The sequence below is a fragment of the Plasmopara halstedii genome (genome assembly GCF_900000015.1).
Source record: "Plasmopara halstedii genome assembly, contig: Scaffold_650, whole genome shotgun sequence".
NCBI classification, from domain to species: domain Eukaryota; phylum Oomycota; class Peronosporomycetes; order Peronosporales; family Peronosporaceae; genus Plasmopara; species Plasmopara halstedii.
This window is the reverse complement of record NW_020187567.1, coordinates 1,686,327-1,705,846: the sequence shown is the minus strand read 5'-3', so window position 1 is coordinate 1,705,846 and position 19,520 is coordinate 1,686,327. Positions and strand designations below refer to the sequence as shown.

The window sequence follows — 19,520 nt, the reverse complement described above, 5'->3', positions numbered from 1 at the left end:
TCATCTTACCAAACATAGCATTTCATTCCTTTGCAGCTAAATGAAGCACTAATTCGTCTGAGGTCTAGAAGTTCCAGAGAGTTCTTTCCGACCGGCTAGAATGGTGCACGTACGTTTTATAGCTGTAAGCTCTTTCCAGCACACAAATCGGAAAATGGCGAGCAAAGCTTGACGCACGTCACTTGGCACAAAGACGCGGTGAATTTGCAGTCCCTTGCTAATCACCGAAGAATCACTTTGCATACTATAAAGCTGACGCGAAGCCTCATTGCTTTTACAACCTTCTTTGAGCTTTCTATGATGCTTTGGCATTGATTAGGAATCAGAGATTTGCTTTTGAAAGTTTTCTGTTTCTTAGTGCTTTTCTATGAGCAGAGCCAAGTATTTTTCTCAAGGTCAGCAATAAGGAAGTCCTGATGTATAACCCACAAAATCAGACGCACGCATGTCCTTGAAAATTTTACATACAAATTTTGTGACTTACAACATTCAAGTGAACGGACTACTAAATAACAAGAAGCATCATCCTCAAAGGAGATCAATATACCTTGAGACAAACTGCTGCCACGGACGAGGTCACTGAGACCATTATTCAGCGGTTTCACTCGCACGAGGTACTTGACTTCTTGCACATCTTTTCTCGAAAAGTGTTTTTACAAATAGTCGACAAAACTTAGCATTGCGTTTCTCGTCGCGACCAGAGGAAGCCTGGACATAATTGCTTTTCTATCTCAACGTCTCTATCATGTAATCTTTTTCTGTCGTAGCGTACATGCATGAAAAGGTGCACAAAATAGCGGCCTAATTCGCACAATAGATGGTTAATGTATGTGTCTACAAGTTTGGTCACTTTGTTGGCAAATAATAGTGTCCCGATTTTTCTTTTGTTCGACAAAATGGTCTTTAAAACGAATACATCGTGTGCTGGTATGAAATGCAGCCAATTGTAAAATGGTAACACTCTGAGGATGAAGCTATGTCGACATTGGAGTTCTTATTATAATACTGCCGCAACCAAAGTAATGTTTTCTCGACTACACTTCGGTCCATCTGCACTGGACCGGCAGTAGCTTCATAGTGTTGCTGTAGGATGATAGCACGATAGTGTTTGTGGTCGTGCTCCGTTTGAAGCTGAGCATTCTCAAACTTATAGTCTACATTTAGTAGAGCTTCAAGTGTACTGGATCGACTTCAGAATGTCCATGAAAATCATTACCTTGACGTGTTCAATTAATGGAATCTTGCCAGAGTGCCTCACACGAGCAACTCATGAATCATTCAGCTTTCGCATTCGCTGGTACTTGATCGCACTGGGCGGTCAGTATGGTAAAAATTTGTTGGACGGGATAAATAAGAATTTTGATCAATTTTCACGATCGCGTTACCTTTAAGGCCACCTTCGACTCACAAACCTATAGCATTTAGCCTTCTCTTCCTTCCTGCGAGTACAACTACAGCCTAAACGGCTTGAGTTGAGCTATGCTGACTTTACGAAGCTCTCAACGTGGTGTATCACTTCGCTCGTTCTATTAGCCTACCGCCACCAAGCTTACATGGACTTTATCTCCGTTGATGTCCACCAGCTTCAGAACGGACTCCATTTGAATTGATGAATGAAGTTTTGGTCCACTATGCTTCCAAGGATTGATTCATCCGCTTAAGCGGGCGAGTTAACGACTCTCTAAAATGTTTGAAGTGTACCGAGTCGCTGAACTGAACATTGTCCAAGAGGGTGTAAATGATACTAGGGTCATAATTAAAGATCAGGTCGCTTTCAAGTGAATTTAGTCTAGTGTTGATTCAGCAGTGGAACTATTATCATCACAGTAATAATTTGGCTAGGCTGCTTGCGGAAGCACGAGCCGAAAGACCAGATTCGCTCGCCAGAGAAACTGAGTCTTCCAAAAGGGGTGCATGAACATCTCGCACCAAAGAGTTAGCTTCTGAAAGCCTTGGAATCTTCGTCAGAGTGAAAGGCAGCGAAGGTTTACTTATGGTTCGCAGGGAGCATGGAGGGTATATCAAAATATTAAAATCTCTATAGACTCCGTCGCGTCAAATTTTTGACGCGCCTACGGTCGATTGCTAGAAATTACGCAAGATTTACCTATGCTTTGAAGAGCATTGGAAGAAAATTAGTCTTTCTCGGTCATACGACTGTAGTGACTGCAACAACAATTTATTTGAACCTGGATGTAAGATTTCAATACTTTGACAGCCTGAAGCCATTCGTGGTCCTAGAGATGGGCAAATGTACGTACTTGGCAACCGTTTATGGTGCTGTCCTTCGGACTTAAAGCAAAGCTGAAGATATGGTAAAGGATCATGGCGAGATACCAACGTTAATTGACATGATTTGGATCTATGTACAATATTGAAGTGATAGTACGTTAAAAAGAGAGGTCCTAGAGACAAGTGAACAGCCGACTAGCGCGATTCATTACATCGGGCCTTTTTGCAAAAGAAAAACTATCTTTGTCCTCGAGTTTTATAGCGAAATACCACTCTTTTTAATGCAAATGTAATGTGATAACATTATAATAATGTTTCAAACTCACATAGCGCGTCGACAGAATAAGTTACGCCCTCGCTACATGGGATGCACTACAGATATTGCTGAAACAGGATATAGCAAAGTTCCAACGACCTCAAAGGAGAGCAAACGTGTCCTTTGCTCCACTCGGCTTACTTAAGCCACACCACGACCCTGCTATCATGAGCCACTGGAACGTGAAGCTTTTGTATCAAAGATAACCGGTATATTGCGATTAGTTCAGGTGTCTTTCAATTCAGTTCAACATGAATTTTCAGCATGTACGGTAAGTCAGTGACGTCTCTCCAAGACGTTATGTGCGCATTCTAATGTATGACGGGAAAAATGATTGGACAAGCGACAGTATACTCCTCAACAAACTAATCACTTTATAATGTCACCCATGCCAGGCACGAATACTTTAATAATTCTTCCTCTACGCATGCCTCCCACCGAACTTCATTTCGCTTCGCAGACTATAGTTCAGCATGTTTGATTCCTTTCACAATGTCCTCTGCGTTCGGAGTCTCGACCAAGGTATCAATCGACATATTCACGGGCAGAAATTACGCCACATAAATCATCTTTATGTGTTGCGAGTTCCTGATCAATTAGGTCTAGCATGTGGTTAACCGTAAAGTAATCTCAAACTTCTGCTAGCACTTCAACTAGCGTGTCAGGCTAAGCAATACGTTTTTGGTCGATTTTTTTCTTCTCATGGTCGTAGACTACCATCACGTTGCTCATAATTGCGAAAAGCCGATGCGTTTAAGACATTTTCTACGGGTCACAGAGCACCGTGAGTATATCTTAAGCGGCGGCTTTTGAGTGCTACAAACAAATGCTGCAAAGCACTGAATGTTGCGTTTGGCCTGATGTTGCTACACATGAACGCCATCTATTACTGCGCTTTTAACAGCTGCAAGGATGTATGCGATTGGGTCATCACCGCCGATCTCAGCGACATTGAAAACAGAAAAGAGGACGAGCACATTGTTTCCTGTCCATATCGAAGCTTTCTAAGCCTCACATGAAGGTCATGCTATCAAGTGATGAGCTGTGCATAGCTACATGTGCAAAACGTTACAAGGGTGCATTCGACAAAGCACATCAAATGGAAGAGAAAAATGATCGGACGGTCAAAGTAAAGACAAGACAAAGATACTTTTACTGGACAAGAGTCGCAACGATGCATGCGTTGAGTAGCTAGGACACACGGCGCGACAATGCTGGGCTCAGCAAAAGGGCAATAATCTTGGTACGCGGTGCGAATGCCGAGCTCTAGTTGTGAAGCCAACAATAACCGCCGGCAAGCCATCGACCAGATTGAATGCGATGATATCACTCGCTGAAGTGGGTACTGTCAAAGCAATAATATACTTGGAATGTTGGTGGTAAATAGCGGCACAATTCACATAATATCCAATGACAAGACAAAGTTTGTACGATCCAGATCAATACATTCTATTTAGGTGGCCGACGGCAACAAGATTACCATCAAGGGTGTGGTAACCATCATAGACAACTGCTCCTTCTTCAATTCAATGGCCAATGGCGCATAATAAAGTAAGGCTCCAATTGGAATTATTCATGAGACGAAGCCGATTTACAAACACATGCGTACATTTGGCTGCTTAACGCATGCCTTGACACCAAACTTTATGCGTCTCGAGTGGGACATTGAGGCATGTGTAGTTGGGATTGTTGGTTATGAAGAAATATTTTGGACATATACAGTCTTGACATCGAGCAATACAAGTTGTAGTTGGTCGTGATGTTAACTGTAACAAGTCCAGCTTTGGTATCTGTATAATTGGTCTTAACCTTAACAGCAATCGCCGACGGCCTTATTTCTCAGCATGAATATGGAGAAAGATTATAACTGACGGACATTTAACTCACAGATAAACGCAACAAGTCTTCTAGCACAAGGAACACAAATCGGGATCGGAAGAAATGATGCTACGATAATGCAATTGTTGAATCTAAGAATACTAAAGAATATGCGATTAGCGAGCACTTAACTTGGAATCAAACTATAAATCTTCTGTCTCCGCTCGGTTTGCTACTGCAAACACAAATAAGGTCAATCACCTGTCTGAACCGACAACGTATCAGGAAGACCATATCAATTATATTGGCGTAAAGTGATCCATGAAGTGCTGAATTTGTGGTGTGCCTCAAGGTGCTCAGCCTTGAACAGGACAGAGAACCATAAAAAACATTTGGTATTCACGATTAAGCGTAAAGTAGACGGATCAAATGCAACGTATCAACCTCACCTCGTGGTTGAAAAATCAAGACGGTTTTATGGCTTCGACTACACGAAGACTTATTCTCCTTTTACAATCTGGTTACACTACTTATGGTAATCAGCTTGGTCTATCTGGACTAATTCTGGCTGTGCAAGAAAATAAGTGCTTTTCTGAAATGTTTTGAACGATGCAGGCGAGTGCATTAAGTTGACGATAGTTAAGCATGGTCGTGCTAAGCGCAATGATATCAAGTACCATCTGCGCCGCGACGAGTTTGGCGATGTGAAGTTACGAGGCGTAAGTAAACCTAGCGGACATCAGGTCTAACGCGCGGCCAAACCCACATCACATTAACTACACAATATTTCCAGGCATACATTTATGCTTGCATAGAGGGGGGAGGGCTGATTCATTCAAGGTAGTCCAACTCAAACTCGCGATACATACCATAAATTAGTGGCACCGTTTCGTGAAATCATCGGGTGATTCCTCAAGATCATACGGCAACAATACATAGACGTCAGCCCCAACAACAATATTTCCATTCTTCTCTGCATGTGTCTCCATGTCTCTGCAGTCCCTCAATCTCACTTTGTTTGCTCCACGTTGTTTAGCTTAACAGTTTTGTGATGAATAAATTGAAGTGTCATCAATACTCTGCACCTAACGTATCGTCCGACGTATAGTGTAGAACAGGTTTTAGCCCGATTAAAGTGCCTCTCGCTTATCGATTCGATTGCGCAACCTACAACGCGTCTGAAAGTGATTTTGTTTATTCCATATGCACGCTAAGATAAATCAGAGAGTCTCGAAATGCCGTAACAATTGAGGTAGTTTACGAGAACATCCTCGCGTGTTTCATCCCCCCGGACCATTTCGATGAGTAAGATGGAAATCACTAACATGGTAAACAATTTATTTGCTAGGCATGCTGGTGATAAATAAAAAAATTATTTCTTACAAGAGCGCATGATAGTTAGATGTTCCTATGTAGCAAGATTGTCCCTGTATTGCTGACGCTAAGAATTTGGCACACTCTTTGTCTATACCACCCCAGACAAGAGACACATTTATGCCGCGCAAGACGATTTTCTAATTCTCGACTCAATTGCAAATATAAGATCTTACCGATAGCTGTACCTGCAAAATCATGAGATGAGCAGAGCCAAATAAAACAGGATCTGGAGGTGACGCGCCCTACCGATCGTCAGTGTCGTGCTTTGTGCGTCGTAAAACAAGTATTTACGAAACACTAGTCGAACTTCGTCTACACTTAATTTTACCTACTAAAGCCGGAAATTGAGTGAGGCCATTTGCCTTCTTCATTTAGTTTGCGAATCTATAAACCGGTGCTTCTTCCAAAGTAAAAAGAGGATTTATTCACCCGTTGCTGCTGAAGTCGTAACTTGTTGGTTTAATATGGTGAGCCAGAGAGTTCAAGAATCACTCCTCAGGAGAATATTGAGCTCGAAATAGGCTATCAGTATGAATGGAAAGCTTGTGCGCAGAGGTGTGTGGAATCTCCGCACCGGCGGGCGAGCTCAGATGGATAAAATACGTAACCACGTAATCAAATTTGAAGCAGCAACACTGAAAGTTTCTGCGTCTCTTGAATGTGCAGGCGGTAACACTACGCTCGCTGAGCCAAGTCTAGCAATTTGATTTTCAGCTTGCCGTCATTGAAGCTGCGCCACTCGTATAGAGAAGATGCGGAGCGTATAGAACACTTCGAAAATAGAAAATTCACGTACGCCTAAGTCAGCCTTTTCATGTAACTTTTAATGTATTCAAAGGTGTCAAGTGAAGTTTGAGCATTTAGTGCGACCGTTTCAATCGGAAAGCGCCACGACCGCATCCAGACCAAAGCTCAAAGATCGTCAGCTAGGCCGGCTCGTATATCACTGTGACTCGTGTGCCGTGCAAGTAAGTAAGTATGAAGGCTTGATGTGATATGTGCTTGCGAGATAGAATCCAGACATAATAGTACTTGTTTAATTGTTCTCTTTTGGGCGATGTTCTGATAAAATGATTGTGACACCGGTAGGTCTCCAATTTTGGTGGAAATGGGTGAAAGGGGGTACGATCCCTATCATGGTACACGTATACTAAAACGGGGGTTACACGTGCCATGTTATATGAAGGGCGGGTCACACAAGATGGTGTGACCACACAGTGGTGTGGCTACACCTAAACAAGAATGCACTACGTTGCTGGACTACCAGTAGTTATGCATTTTAATTCGGTCTTACTTTTTAATTATGAGAACCTATAGATTTTGATATAGACGGCTTTGCCGCAAATATACAGCTTACATTTTGAGCGGAAGAGTATATTTGCCTTGGGTTAAGGTTGTGCTTTTCTTGGAGTGAGCAGATTGCGATCCGCTACATTTGTACTGGATCTAATATAGAACGTAAGGTCGGTGGCCTTCCTCTAAGGAAAAGAGCTACGGCAGCCCCGCTGCATATACATTACAATATATATCGGATTTGATGCGACGCTCAGATGTCCCACAATGGAGTATCATGACTGGTGTTTGGTTCAGGCAACGGTGATGGGACCTGGTTTAGAAGGTCGTATTACACATGGACTGCTAGCCTCGTGCTATGCAATAAAAGCTTTGTAAAACAAATATTCTTTGTACAAATTTATGCTAAAGATTGATTTTCAATTTAGAACTCTCCTAGACTTAGATCATGGGTTACCTGAAGGGCTCTCAGTCGCCCTTTCTGGCCTATCCGCTGTGCATTCGTTAACGTGACCTCGTAAAGTTGAAGCTTCTTCTGGGTGAGATAGACTATGTCGCTTTGAGCTGGCGAAATTCCAGCGTCATGACAATTTTTCGTCCAGTGAGCTCTAATCCTCTCGACATTATCTTGAAGAAAATGAAACCTCTAAGAAGCGAGATCTCGTCAGCGCCAAAGACACACTTGTATATCCTGACACGCAAGTACCAGTTATCAATGTTTGACACGGATGCCCTCATCCGACATTAACTACGCTACACAACTTAGACGAATATTTTCTTGAAACATGTTTGTGCTTTTGCACGATGTGTCCGTAACAGCTGTGCAACTTAACGATTGATCGTTGCTGGCGCATTAGACAATCTCTGAACCCTCTTAAATCATTAACAGGGAGCTCAGTAAGATATTTACTTCCTGACTCGATAAGACGATAAAACTTATCGACTGGGATAATGCTCTGCAGTAAGTTTTTCACTAAATGGTGGCTTTATTCAGCTTGTTACAATCATACGACCGCCGTTGAAATTTATACTAAAAAACAATTTTAGCTAAACTCATCCATCCATACAAGATGAAGGCATCCTTTGTAAAGCAATCTCAACCTTAGTAGATGCATCTCTACTACTCAATTATGTCCAAATATGCCATGCACAAAGCATCTGATGACCCTTCATTTGCCCAAATTACGCAGCCGCTCAATAGATGTGAGATGTAGATAGAAACGACCTGTGTGGCTAGTTGAGACCAAAAACTCTCATGTCAGAATAGGATCAAGCACTTTGACAAAAGGAACTTGGGATTTTGACACGATTGACTTTTTCCGTAGTGAGTGTGCTTTTTGTAGGCGTATTTGATATGATCTATCGAAATTACACCGCTAAATGGCAGCTGACAGTTTTAGAAAGTTGAGACTTATACTTGTCGTCAATATATTTTCATTGAAAAGCTACGAAGCTCTAATGAGGTACCAACAATGTTCACTGTGCAGTTAAGATTCTACAATACACACCGTTTTCATCAGTTTGAAAGCCGCGCAAGACTCAAACTTCTTCAATATTGACTGTAAGAAGTAAATCTTTCAGGTAATGAAAGCATTTTTGCTAGGAGATGTCATCTACACATCACGGTGATGAAGGATGTCGAATGGTATACAAAGGCTCTCGAACCAGTTTCGCCATCAAACAAAGACTTGATCAAACACAATGGAAGTAATGATTAGAACACGCTGTGTAACTTGTACATTTAATTGGTGATTAGCAATTGGGTGTCAATAAAGCCGCCGCCTCGATGAATACGAGTGTGGCAATAAATTACACTAATACAGCAATATGAGCTGATTATGTCGACCGTACAGTGTTTCAAGGACATCGAACGTTGAGGGTTAAGAAATGAAGATATGAGCGACTAATTTCTTGCACATTCGAGGACTTGAAAGACGGCTAATGTTGTCGGTTTAGTAAACTGACAGTACGTGGGGTTCCTTGTATCATGCAATGTAAGGACTGTTTAGTTGCTTAATGCAAGAAAGTCGGCAAAGCTTACGATTTGTACTGCAAGCAAGGCTGATAGAGAGGGCACAATGACAGCTTGGATGGAGCGACCCGAGTAAAAAGCTAAAAGCTAGTACACCTGCAGCGGATAGGACAAGCAGGCACATTTATTGTCAATTCGATAGATAGATGACCAATAACTGCTGGAATCAGCAGGATGTTACGGCCGCAATCTCCCGTGCAAGTCGGATTTGAAGCTGTAAGAATTTCGACGGCAGCGCTTGCGGAGTAATAGTTACAGGTTATACGGACGTAGACTGAAAAAGCAACATAAACAGCCTTCGCTCGTCTTAGAGAACGATAGGGATAATGCAGATGCACTAGTGAAATACGGTGTGACCATCCTTGAGCTTAGCGGACGGCTGTAGAGATGTGAATCCAAAGAAGTGGCTTGGAGTCGTGCGATGCAGAAAGATCTCAGTCATTAAGTAGAAAAAAAAACATTCGTTAAGGCTGATGAATGCTTACCAGCAACGCAGGCTACAACATCTGGACCATGCACGTTGACCATGGATTTGGAATAATGTAGCCCCCAACAAGTGCGTGTCAATGGAGAACGAGCTCGTTCAGACTAGAATTAAGTCTGAAGACCTCTTGGACGGATAAGCTGGTCTTTAATGGCACATCTTACTGAATCCTCTTGACTTTTGATTCAATGTCTCACCCGAAATTGATAAAAACCGTCAGGTGCGTACAAATGGCTGTAATCGAGCACTGCTGCATAGCTAGAATGACAATCTGGATACATCTCATGCTCTCAGACATTCGTAACTTCGTCGTTGATTCCCGACAGAATGGCGCTAACATGATTATCTTCTGACGATACCTAACTGAGAAAAAGAAATATGGTTGGGTTTTGGGCAGAAATTGAGCTTACAATATTAGTTCCGTCTAGAAACAGCGAGACTGTTGCGACACAGGATGTCTATGGCAATCGTCCTGTCACTCTCCTTGCTCTCGCTAGTCAACATTCTGTTCAGAAGCTTTGTGATTGCCTTATGAAAATGCCATGACATGTAAGAATTTGATATCCCAGGGAGTGGAATGCCTTGTTCGGTTTAAGTCTGCGAGCATGAATGCTCAGGCGCCTTGAGTCTGCTTCGCTCGTGATAGAACATCTCATTTTTTTCTCGTCAGCAAATGCACTGGGAGCGGTTCTCGCATCATTCCATTTTGACAAGTTGGTGCTATGTGCCTTAAAATTTCTCGTTTTTTGGAACACTGATCGTCCATATGGTGAGCTAATTACAATTCGTTGTGGCTAATGCAGTCGCACGAGGGGATAGACAATGATTTCATCGTAACAGTGTCGACAAAAGTTTGCACACTGTTCTTTTCGATGCGAAAACGTGCATGTGATTGTTCTACATTTTCAGGATCAAATCTTCCCGGCTGACGAGGCCTCGTGCTGATCAGATCGCGGCTTTTTTCAATCAGATGGAACGAGCAAACTTATAGAAGCGATGACCAAACGATAGATTGCTAGATTGTTTTAACGGGTGAAATAATCAGAGCAAGATTACGCATATTTGTGATTACTAGCTCAATAAAATATAGAAGTCTTTGAGACGCGCGTGGTCTAGATACTAAAGTTCTGAAGAAAAACATTCCAATCGTTTGTCTGCCTCATCTAGAAATTTAGTTTTGTTCAAAATTTCGATAATAAATCAGTAGGCAACAAATAGGCACAACTAGCTAATGCGATGAATGACTGTCACATTCTGTCGAGATGTTAAATCTCAAGGACATTGTAGCACCTTGGAAGGTTTAAAACTCATGCTGATACAAACAAAGGTCATCGTACCAGTACCTTTTATTAAACCAGAGAGGTCTCAACGTAGCGAAGGTAACAATTTGAGCCGGAGCGGAAACAGATTACAATGTTCCATTGCTTAAAAAAATGCGAGAGCTGACCATATTATTGATTTTAGAAAAGATCAGTAGTTACTACTTGGGGAACATATGGCATGTACTGCCAGAAGTACTGTCAATAGAGAGATTGCGTTAAGCTCATGCTCGCATCTGTTTGATGTGGTTTTGAGTGCAGAGACAAATCATTGAATCAAAAATAATTTATTTTTGATACCGCTCAAGCCTGATTTTAAATACTTGGTATAAAAAGGAATTTCGCATATTGTTCTTATAGGTTTAGGCTTGAAGTCAATCGAAATAATGGTCAAGGCACCTGGTCGGCTATAGATTTTTTGATGTCGACATACATGTAACATGATTTATCTGCTGCTCTTTAAGGCGCACGATACTGCAAATGTCGATGGACGTCGAATCATTTAGGTATGGGGTGAATAAAGAAACTGTGTACTATATCAGCATCTTGGTATATTTTCTCGAAAAAAAATACGATCGTACATCTTCCTGTGTACTTCGCCCTAACAACCATCACAGTATAAATGGTGCTTATTATTTCGCCCAAACGTAAATGTAGCGGTTGCTACTACAGAATTGATACAGCGTTCGTGTTTGGCAGATAACTTTGGTGTTATTTTACACGTGTTAATATTTTGCTGTGGACCGCAATGACATATTTTGGCAGTTCTTTTTCAACTTTTGTGACGTAGTTATCATCTTGCTATGCTGACTATTTCGCAAAACAGTAAGAATCAACATTCACAAAAATATATTTAGCGTTGTAATGGAGCCGCATTGTGGTCTCAAATAGATGGGAACACGTGAAAAGATATGTCAAATTTGGGTCAATTATTATAAACACTAGTAAAAAGGCCCTTGCAAATTTTCAGGGTGACAAATGTAAATATTAGAGCATCGAACTTCAACCCCTTAACGTTTCTTGTATGTTAAAAACAAGGTAAACAGGGGCTGCCAACTCTGAAGCTCTTTAAAGGGTCTGATATTTAATAATGAGTGCACGACATAGCAAATTGGATACAATTGCAGTACAGTTTCTGGCGCAGACCGCCGATGATGGATTAATAGCAGCCAATGCAGGGGTCCAACGTTATAAGTAAGATGAGACTCAGCTGTTCCGAAATGACACTTAGGGCAGCCTGCCACTACGTTAGTAAGATGACGTTGTAATTACATTAGACTGTTACAAATCAGCTCAAAGTAAATTGCAAAAATAAGAGTTCAATGATTTCTTGGTGCGCCGATTTCCAAGCAATCACAAGACGAGAGCGATCGACAAAAATGACTGCAATTCCAGATCATGTTAGATCTGAACTAGCAACTGAAAAATTTACAAGCTGCTGCTAAAATCAGCACGTTGGCTTCGGATTCAACAAAATCCAGACTCATAAAAAAGGTGACAATGATATCAGATTGATTAAAAAGGTGATGTCGACTTTATTTTCCCATTACTTCCAAAACGCGTTAATTTATTGCATGTTTGGGAAGAAAAAGCGAACTTGTAAAATCGACGATTGAATTCCACGTGTAAGACGATTACGAGCGCTTTGAGCGGGACATATTCATGTTTATGAAACTGTGGAATGACCGTAAAGGGGTAGGTGAGCGCAAACAAGATGGATCAAAGTAACGCCTGACATGGTGAAAAAAACTCATCATGATTTGTTTGATAGCTTATGAATATGTTTCGGCGGTATCCCTTATCTTCCTGCAAAGCTTTGAAGTACATAGTAATCACTTAAAATTAAATTGCACAAACGCTTCGTAAGCAGTCGAGACTACGTGCAGCCCTAGAAGTAGTAATAAGCCATACCTACCTGATCCTAACCGGCTTGCTGCTACTCTTCGAGCGCAAGTGGGACCCCAATGTTTACAATCCTAATATCCTTCGATCTGTACCGCCCACCCTTCTGTCTCATTGCCACGTGATACTTACTTTATAAAAGAATTTACCCTCTAAGTCACACCTCGCAACCAAGAATCGATGAGTCGATACCCCTATGCCTCACGACCGCTTAGCGATAATCTCGTCAGTCTTGTGTGTCCACGAGCAATTGGTAGTCGCTATCATCCTCACAAGATGGTTTCACCTTACCAAGTCGAATCAAGTCTTTACAAGGCACCACAAACGCATGATATACGCGATCTGTTGAATCAAGACTTTCTAATCAATGCTAAAGGTCCAGGCACATTTCTGAGTTTGAATAACGCGGCTCGCGTTTACCCTAGCCAATTTCGTCCCGAATTAAAGGCTTTCCCAGCGTCAGAAGTGTCAGCTTTAAACTCAAGTCCAAGCAAGTTGACAGAGACCGACAAACGCAAACGAGAGGACGCCCACAAGTTTCGACGCCGAGAACAATGTCGAGCTAACCAGGCGCGATATCGTCACAAGCAAAAAAACGCGCAGTTGCAACTAGAAAAGAGCACCGAAGAATTACACAAGGATCTGGAAACTCTCAAACGTCGGTACCGAGATTTGTCCTCTCGTGAGAGGATTATTCAGAGCCCATGGAGTATCGTAGCTGATGTCTTTAGACTGCTCGATATCTGTTTTCGCTCTTCATGGCGCATGACCAGTACAAAGGAGATGAAATTTCACACAGAGACGCGAGAGCTTTTGACCATTTTAGAACGATCATTTGCAAGTAATGTGGCAATGGGAGAGCTACAAGGCGTCGACGCCATGATGGAGCAGCTACTTTTATATTCGCAGATATTTCAAACCTCTTGCTTACAATTACAAAGGATCGAACGCGTGGCCCCTGGTGTAATGGCTGCTCGAGCAACTATCAACTTGACATTGACTGAGTTTACACTACGTCATGCTTTCCCTCACCTGGAAGAGTCGACTAGCCAAGAAACTGATGGTTCCTCGCTGTTTTTGCGACTTTTGGATCAGCAACTGGAGTGTCGATGCTCATTGACCTTCTTCTTTGACGAAGAGAGCGATCGTGTGGTTCGTCTGGCTGCTAGCGTTGATTTGATGACGCCGTTGCTTCAGGTACTGGGCACTCTCGAGGACGTAAAAACGGTACTCGAACATGCACGTATTTCAGAAGAGTGTGTTATTAGGAAAGCTCGAGAAAAAGAGGAGATTCCGGATAGCCTAGTTTGAATTAAATATGGAAAGTAAAAAACAATTTCCTCGCTTACGTATACGCAGCTGATAAGAAGCACAACACATTTGTGGTCTATGACATCATTTCACATATGTATCACTTTGTTTTAAGCGACATGTGGAGATGAGGTATCTACGGTACTGCTGAATTTTTGCTGCCCGTCGGTCAATGGTGGATCATAGGAATTGATGAGTACCTTACAGATGCCTGCTTCAAACGATAAGGAGTAAGATTGCTTGCATATGTCTCGACAAGGTTTACTGGCAAGTCTTTCTGAAAGTGTGGCTAAACGAGACTGCTGGGCTTCATGCGTGTGAGCGGATGCTCCACGTACACAATATTCTTGAACCTGCGAGGAACGTCACAAGTGTTTTGCAGATCGCACAAAAGTCTATTTTGACTAAATATTTCATTTTCTGAGTATGTCCTTAGTCTTGCCATGCAAAATGAGCATCAATTGCGCTTCTGAAAAAAGTGAATTCCATATGGAAAATATTAAGCTTTATTTAGTTGAATCGCGATAGAGAAGGACTGTCTTTGCTAATCTCGAACGAGTATCACGCAACTTTATCAAGTCTTCCATCATATTTACGGGGTTGACGCAACCGTCGGATAAATTAATTTTTTACCGAATGTCCTCGTCTTGTCTTTTGTCGATGTATACGTTTTGAAAGGTCTCTATGTTACCGCTTGATAATCTGTAAATGCAAAATCTTACTGAGAATCCTGGCAATTAACATACATTAATCACATCGAAGGGCTTGATATCGTCCGTTTCAAAAATATAGAATGTCTTGTAATCCAATTTGTATCTCACAAAGCCGAGACGCTTGGATATCCAGCGGACGAGCACTGAAACAGCAGGAACTACTAGATAATTCATGTTGTTTCAGTGCTCGTCTGCTGAAAACTTACGAATGGCACGAGCGACTTTTGAAAATGCCAGTTTCTTCAAAGTATTCGAGAATATAACTTGTTTAGCCGATTGGGCTCACGCAGTACAAATTGCCTACGCCATGATGCTTTGAGCTTGAGCGATTCAGATCACTTCATTTAAAAGTATCGTTGTATTACGAATTTTATTTGCTCGTGGTGTGCACTTACAGTACGTTTACTGACAACCCTTTTGACAATGTTTAATATTCGCCAATCAACAATAAACGAAAAATACAGATTATTTTTTGCATAATCTGATGCTAATCTGAGTGAGCAGAAATTCATAGAATCTCATTGGCCCAGACGACAATTTAGCCAAGAATACAGGAATCGAAATTTGTTTTAATGCAACATTGCAAAATTATTGGGAAAATTGACGAAGAAAACGAATCAGGTTTCTTACAGCAGGTGCGGCCATAACACGCTTGCTGAAATGATCTATACTTGTATTTAGAAGGTCAATATGCTTATAATGATGCTCAATGTTCTCATGAGCTGACAATCAAAGGGAGTTCGTCAGATTCACTGATCTGGCGTAGTGAGCGACAATTAGCGAGTCATCTAACGGCTTAGAAGTTTACATCAACTTATATTCATGAATCTGATTGCTTGATTCATCCCTCGTCAGATACTGGACAGCAGTGCCTGAGAAATTATCTTTAACCGAAAAAATGTGTTGGTAATGTAGGGCATTCATGTCGATGCAGCGATTTGAATATATTATAGGCTGGTTGCTCAATCGCGAAATAGTATGTGCCCGTGTACAACCATGGTATCTTCAACTTGTGAATCAGATGGGATGGTTGTTGGGATGGCTCTATCTGCATTGGATAAGTGCGTGCTTATGACATGAACACGATTTTCACCTGATTTTCCAACGCACTATGTTGCGGACGCAGACTGTAGTCATACTGTGTACAAGCTGCATACACTGCCATTCAGGGAAAGTGGATTAGAAACCGAGATCACAGTTTTATTTTACGGTTCGATGAATAACTGAACGCACGTTTGACAAAGAGTTGACAGAAGTCGAGCTAGTGAGAGGGGTGAGAGATACAATATATTAGCAGCGGTTAAAAGCAACATCACTTAGAAGTTAAGGTTGCAATGTATTTCAGCAACTCGATAGCAAACCTTTGCGAGAACATCGCGCTGATATGAAAATGGGACGAATAGACTTCAATATTTCCTGTATACCAAAATATAATTCCACAAATGTCAGCACAACTGATAAAATCATTTCGAGGATGTGTCCCCAAGCAGCTTGTTTCTTTTCTGGCCGCATTACATAACAGTGTTTGAGATGGACAACAGCTCGCCATCTTCAAGAGCAGGAAGTAAAGCAAAAACGATTTGTGGCGTATTTACATTTGCTCCGAATGATAACCGATTTGATAAAGCTGCAGCACCTTGATCAAGCTAAAGATGTTGCCAGAGAGCTACGTGCCGAGTTATAGTACCTCTTACGACAAAATATTGTTGGGAACTTTGCAAAAATCAGTAGTCATACAGATTTAGGTTTACTTGCTAGTGAACTAGCCATATTTTAGAACGGCATATCTTTATAAGTGCTATTTTGAGAAATAGATAAATATCTGCTATTTTTGGGCCAAAAATACAAGCTTAATGTGAACCACATAACTATAGTTTAAAGCATGGCAGACTCGAAGGTGTGTGCGTTCCCAAGTAGAGTTCTGCTGCTTCTTACATTTTAAATGGATTACTTGCTTTGTAGGATCTGGAACAAGTGTATTCGGATCTTGGTGTACGAAGTATCAGCTCCATCGTCTGCATCTGACTAGCTCACACCTTCTTTCTCTCTCTGTATGTTTGTCTTTTGTTGCCATTTGTAGAACGTACTGGATCGCATCGATTCGGTAGAAAAGCAGATGAGTGTCAAACTTAAAGAGGTAGACGGACCTGTTGGTGGTACTGATCTCCAAGAGTTTCAAAAGGAGATGCTGGTCAAGCTTCGAGCAATTAGAGGTGCGATCTAGCTGCAATGTTGTTAGTTACCTACAGAGACATAAACGAAGGTTTTTTTGTAGATAAGATGTTTGAGGAAGGATCAAGCCTAGAACAGCTGCGCAAAGAGCGTGATATGGCCCGCAGCGAGCGCGACGCCTTGGTAAAGCAGGTGGACAAACTCAATTATCGTGTACAGCACCTAAAGCAGCACGTATCTGTGCCATCCCCTGCCGACATGAAGCTCTAGGAATGGCTTTAAATCTAGATATGACAGCTGGATGTTGCTAACCGAGTTCTGGCTAGCCAAGGGGTAGGAAAGAAGTATCGATTCATGCGATATTAAGGTTTAGAATATATGCGAGTTGCTCGGAGCCTTCTGACTTTTTGTCATGTCATTATGAAGATGTATCACGTAGGGATGTACTCTTTTTGATCAAAGCACTTGGCAGGCGACGAAGCTAGGGCATAGCATAATAACTCAAAAGTTATTCAACGTGCTAACCAAAAGAAGTTGACACGTGTCATCAGACTTACATTCAGTAAACTAGAAATGAAACGAGCAGCCTTAACTCAACATTACAAGTATTTCTCAAGGGTGTGGTGAGCTGGAACTCTTATATAGCAGCAGATAAAAATTTTGTATTGTAGATACTGAAAGATTAAACTTGTGCAATATATCTCACATTTGCCATTAAAGAATAGAACTAAATGACACATTACTTGAGGGTCTCTTGGTACTGCTCCTATGTAAGGCGTACGGGCCCATCCTCTCCCCGTTTGTCAGCGTGCACACGTTACAAAGAGAGCTTTTGAGAGGACAGTAAATAAATTACAAACTGTTGCTCGCAAAGCAATTGCACTCCATAATCAAGAAGTATATGAATCATAACATGTCGTTCTTTTTCGTGCTATCTGTCTTCAACAGTATCTGATAACCCTTAGGTGCCGATATTGTTTATATTAGCGAACAGCTTATTGCAAAATTGTTAGCATCAGAAATAACGTGAAGCTGATGAATGTTGCATCGGGGCTGCCGTAGCTCTTTCGCTTAAAGGAAGGTCAGCTATACTTAAAACCAAAACGAGTGTAGCCTTGGGTTAAGCACAACCATAACCCAAGGCAAGTAAACTCTTGTTCTAAACTCCTGTTCAAAATGTAAACTGTATTTCGTTGTTTTATTTGCGGTAAAGCCGAAATCTATAAGTTTTCTTAGTAAAATACTAAAACCTTATTAAAATGCATGACTACTGGCAGACCAGCCACGTAGTGCAATCTTGCTAAGGTGTAGCCACATCATTGTGCACTCACACCATCTTCTGTGACCCACCCCTTCTACCAGGGTACGTGTAACCCCCAATCAAAATTGTAAGCACCCACAATTCACATTTAACTGTCGTCTCGTACTAGGCTCGCGTGTCTAAAACACCTCTACGACCTCAGGACCTTCTGCACGCATTCTCTGCTCAATATGCCCTATGTCTATGACACGGAAAACACCCAGTCTCGCCGTTTCCAAGAACGCACGCGGACAGAGTCCTTCTTTGTCTCCTGCACGCGGTACAACGTCGAACAGCACGTCTCCGGCTTCAAGGAAAGCGCAGCTCAAGCCCTCGGTTACCGAGCATCGCGCACCGCGCCGCCACGTGCGACAGATTACCTCGTCGAGAATTTAATGGAAGTCGACTACGAGTCGGATACTCCTTTCTGAGGATGAGAAAAAGAGGAGGGTGAGGTGCGCCAGCGGCGCGACGTGAGCCCTGCTCGAACCTTGCCCGTTTCCCAAACTTTTGATCTCCGGGGGAAGTGCTGTCATTACGAATGGCTTCGACGAGGCACAGAAGCAGCAACTGGACTCTGTCTACAGGGCGGTTCCTATGCACGCATCCACGGGTCGGTCCTTGACCATCGTTTGAAACACTCGTCCGCTCAGCGGATCCCGCTACATAAGCGAAGGACGCGATCACTCGATCTTTGGGCGTCAACGTGGTCGGGCTCCCGGCCGCTACACAAGCTGAGCTTGACCAGCGAAACGTTTTCCGAGCTTGCTTCTTGATACCTTAAGAAATCAATGGATCGACAACGCGCTCAACTACGTTTTCAAAGTGACCTGTGCCCACGATGCGGGCAATTTTTGTGGTGCTCGCCACTGGTGAAACCGCTATAGATGACTTAGATCTCTTGAGCAATAGATGCAATGGCAAACTTTTTTCGCTGTCCAACTTAAGGTCGAGCCACAAGGAGGTGGACGTGCGCGTGGAACACCATCTTCGGTCGAGTTTGCCAAACTCAAAGCGCAACGCCGGCTTCCTTCGTATTGCCAACCTGCGACGTATGGATTAATCCATCCCGCTCCCGCGAGCACTGTGGTCTCTCACACGAATAAGACTGCGATCACAGCAGCTCAGGGCCATAGCTTGAGTTCAGCTCATGGCCCTTCGGCTTCCTTGGCTACAGTTGAGAAGCACGGGCGTACGAAGAGAAACGTTATGATCCCTCTGATGATAAGCGCTCATAACGTCTGGACACTC

The 19,520-nt window shown here is 42.3% G+C and overlaps 2 protein-coding genes across 2 annotated transcripts; both read left to right on the top strand.

The window, feature by feature from the left end:
* Nucleotides 1–12,953: 12,953 nt before the first annotated feature.
* On the top strand, nt 12,954–14,084 carry PHALS_12976 (uncharacterized protein; the record flags this gene model as incomplete). The annotated part of the gene is made up of 1 exon (XM_024728635.1): nt 12,954–14,084. The coding sequence occupies one exon, from the start codon at nt 12,954–12,956 to the stop codon at nt 14,082–14,084; it is 1,131 nt and encodes a 376-aa protein (XP_024579093.1).
* Nucleotides 14,085–16,679: 2,595 nt separating this feature from the next.
* On the top strand, nt 16,680–17,239 carry PHALS_12975 (uncharacterized protein; the record flags this gene model as incomplete). Its single annotated transcript, XM_024728634.1, has 4 exons — nt 16,680–16,694; nt 16,760–16,789; nt 16,878–17,010; nt 17,073–17,239. 4 exons carry the CDS (start codon nt 16,680–16,682, stop codon nt 17,237–17,239), a joined length of 345 nt encoding a protein of 114 aa, XP_024579092.1.
* Between the last annotated feature and the right edge of the window lie 2,281 nt (nt 17,240–19,520).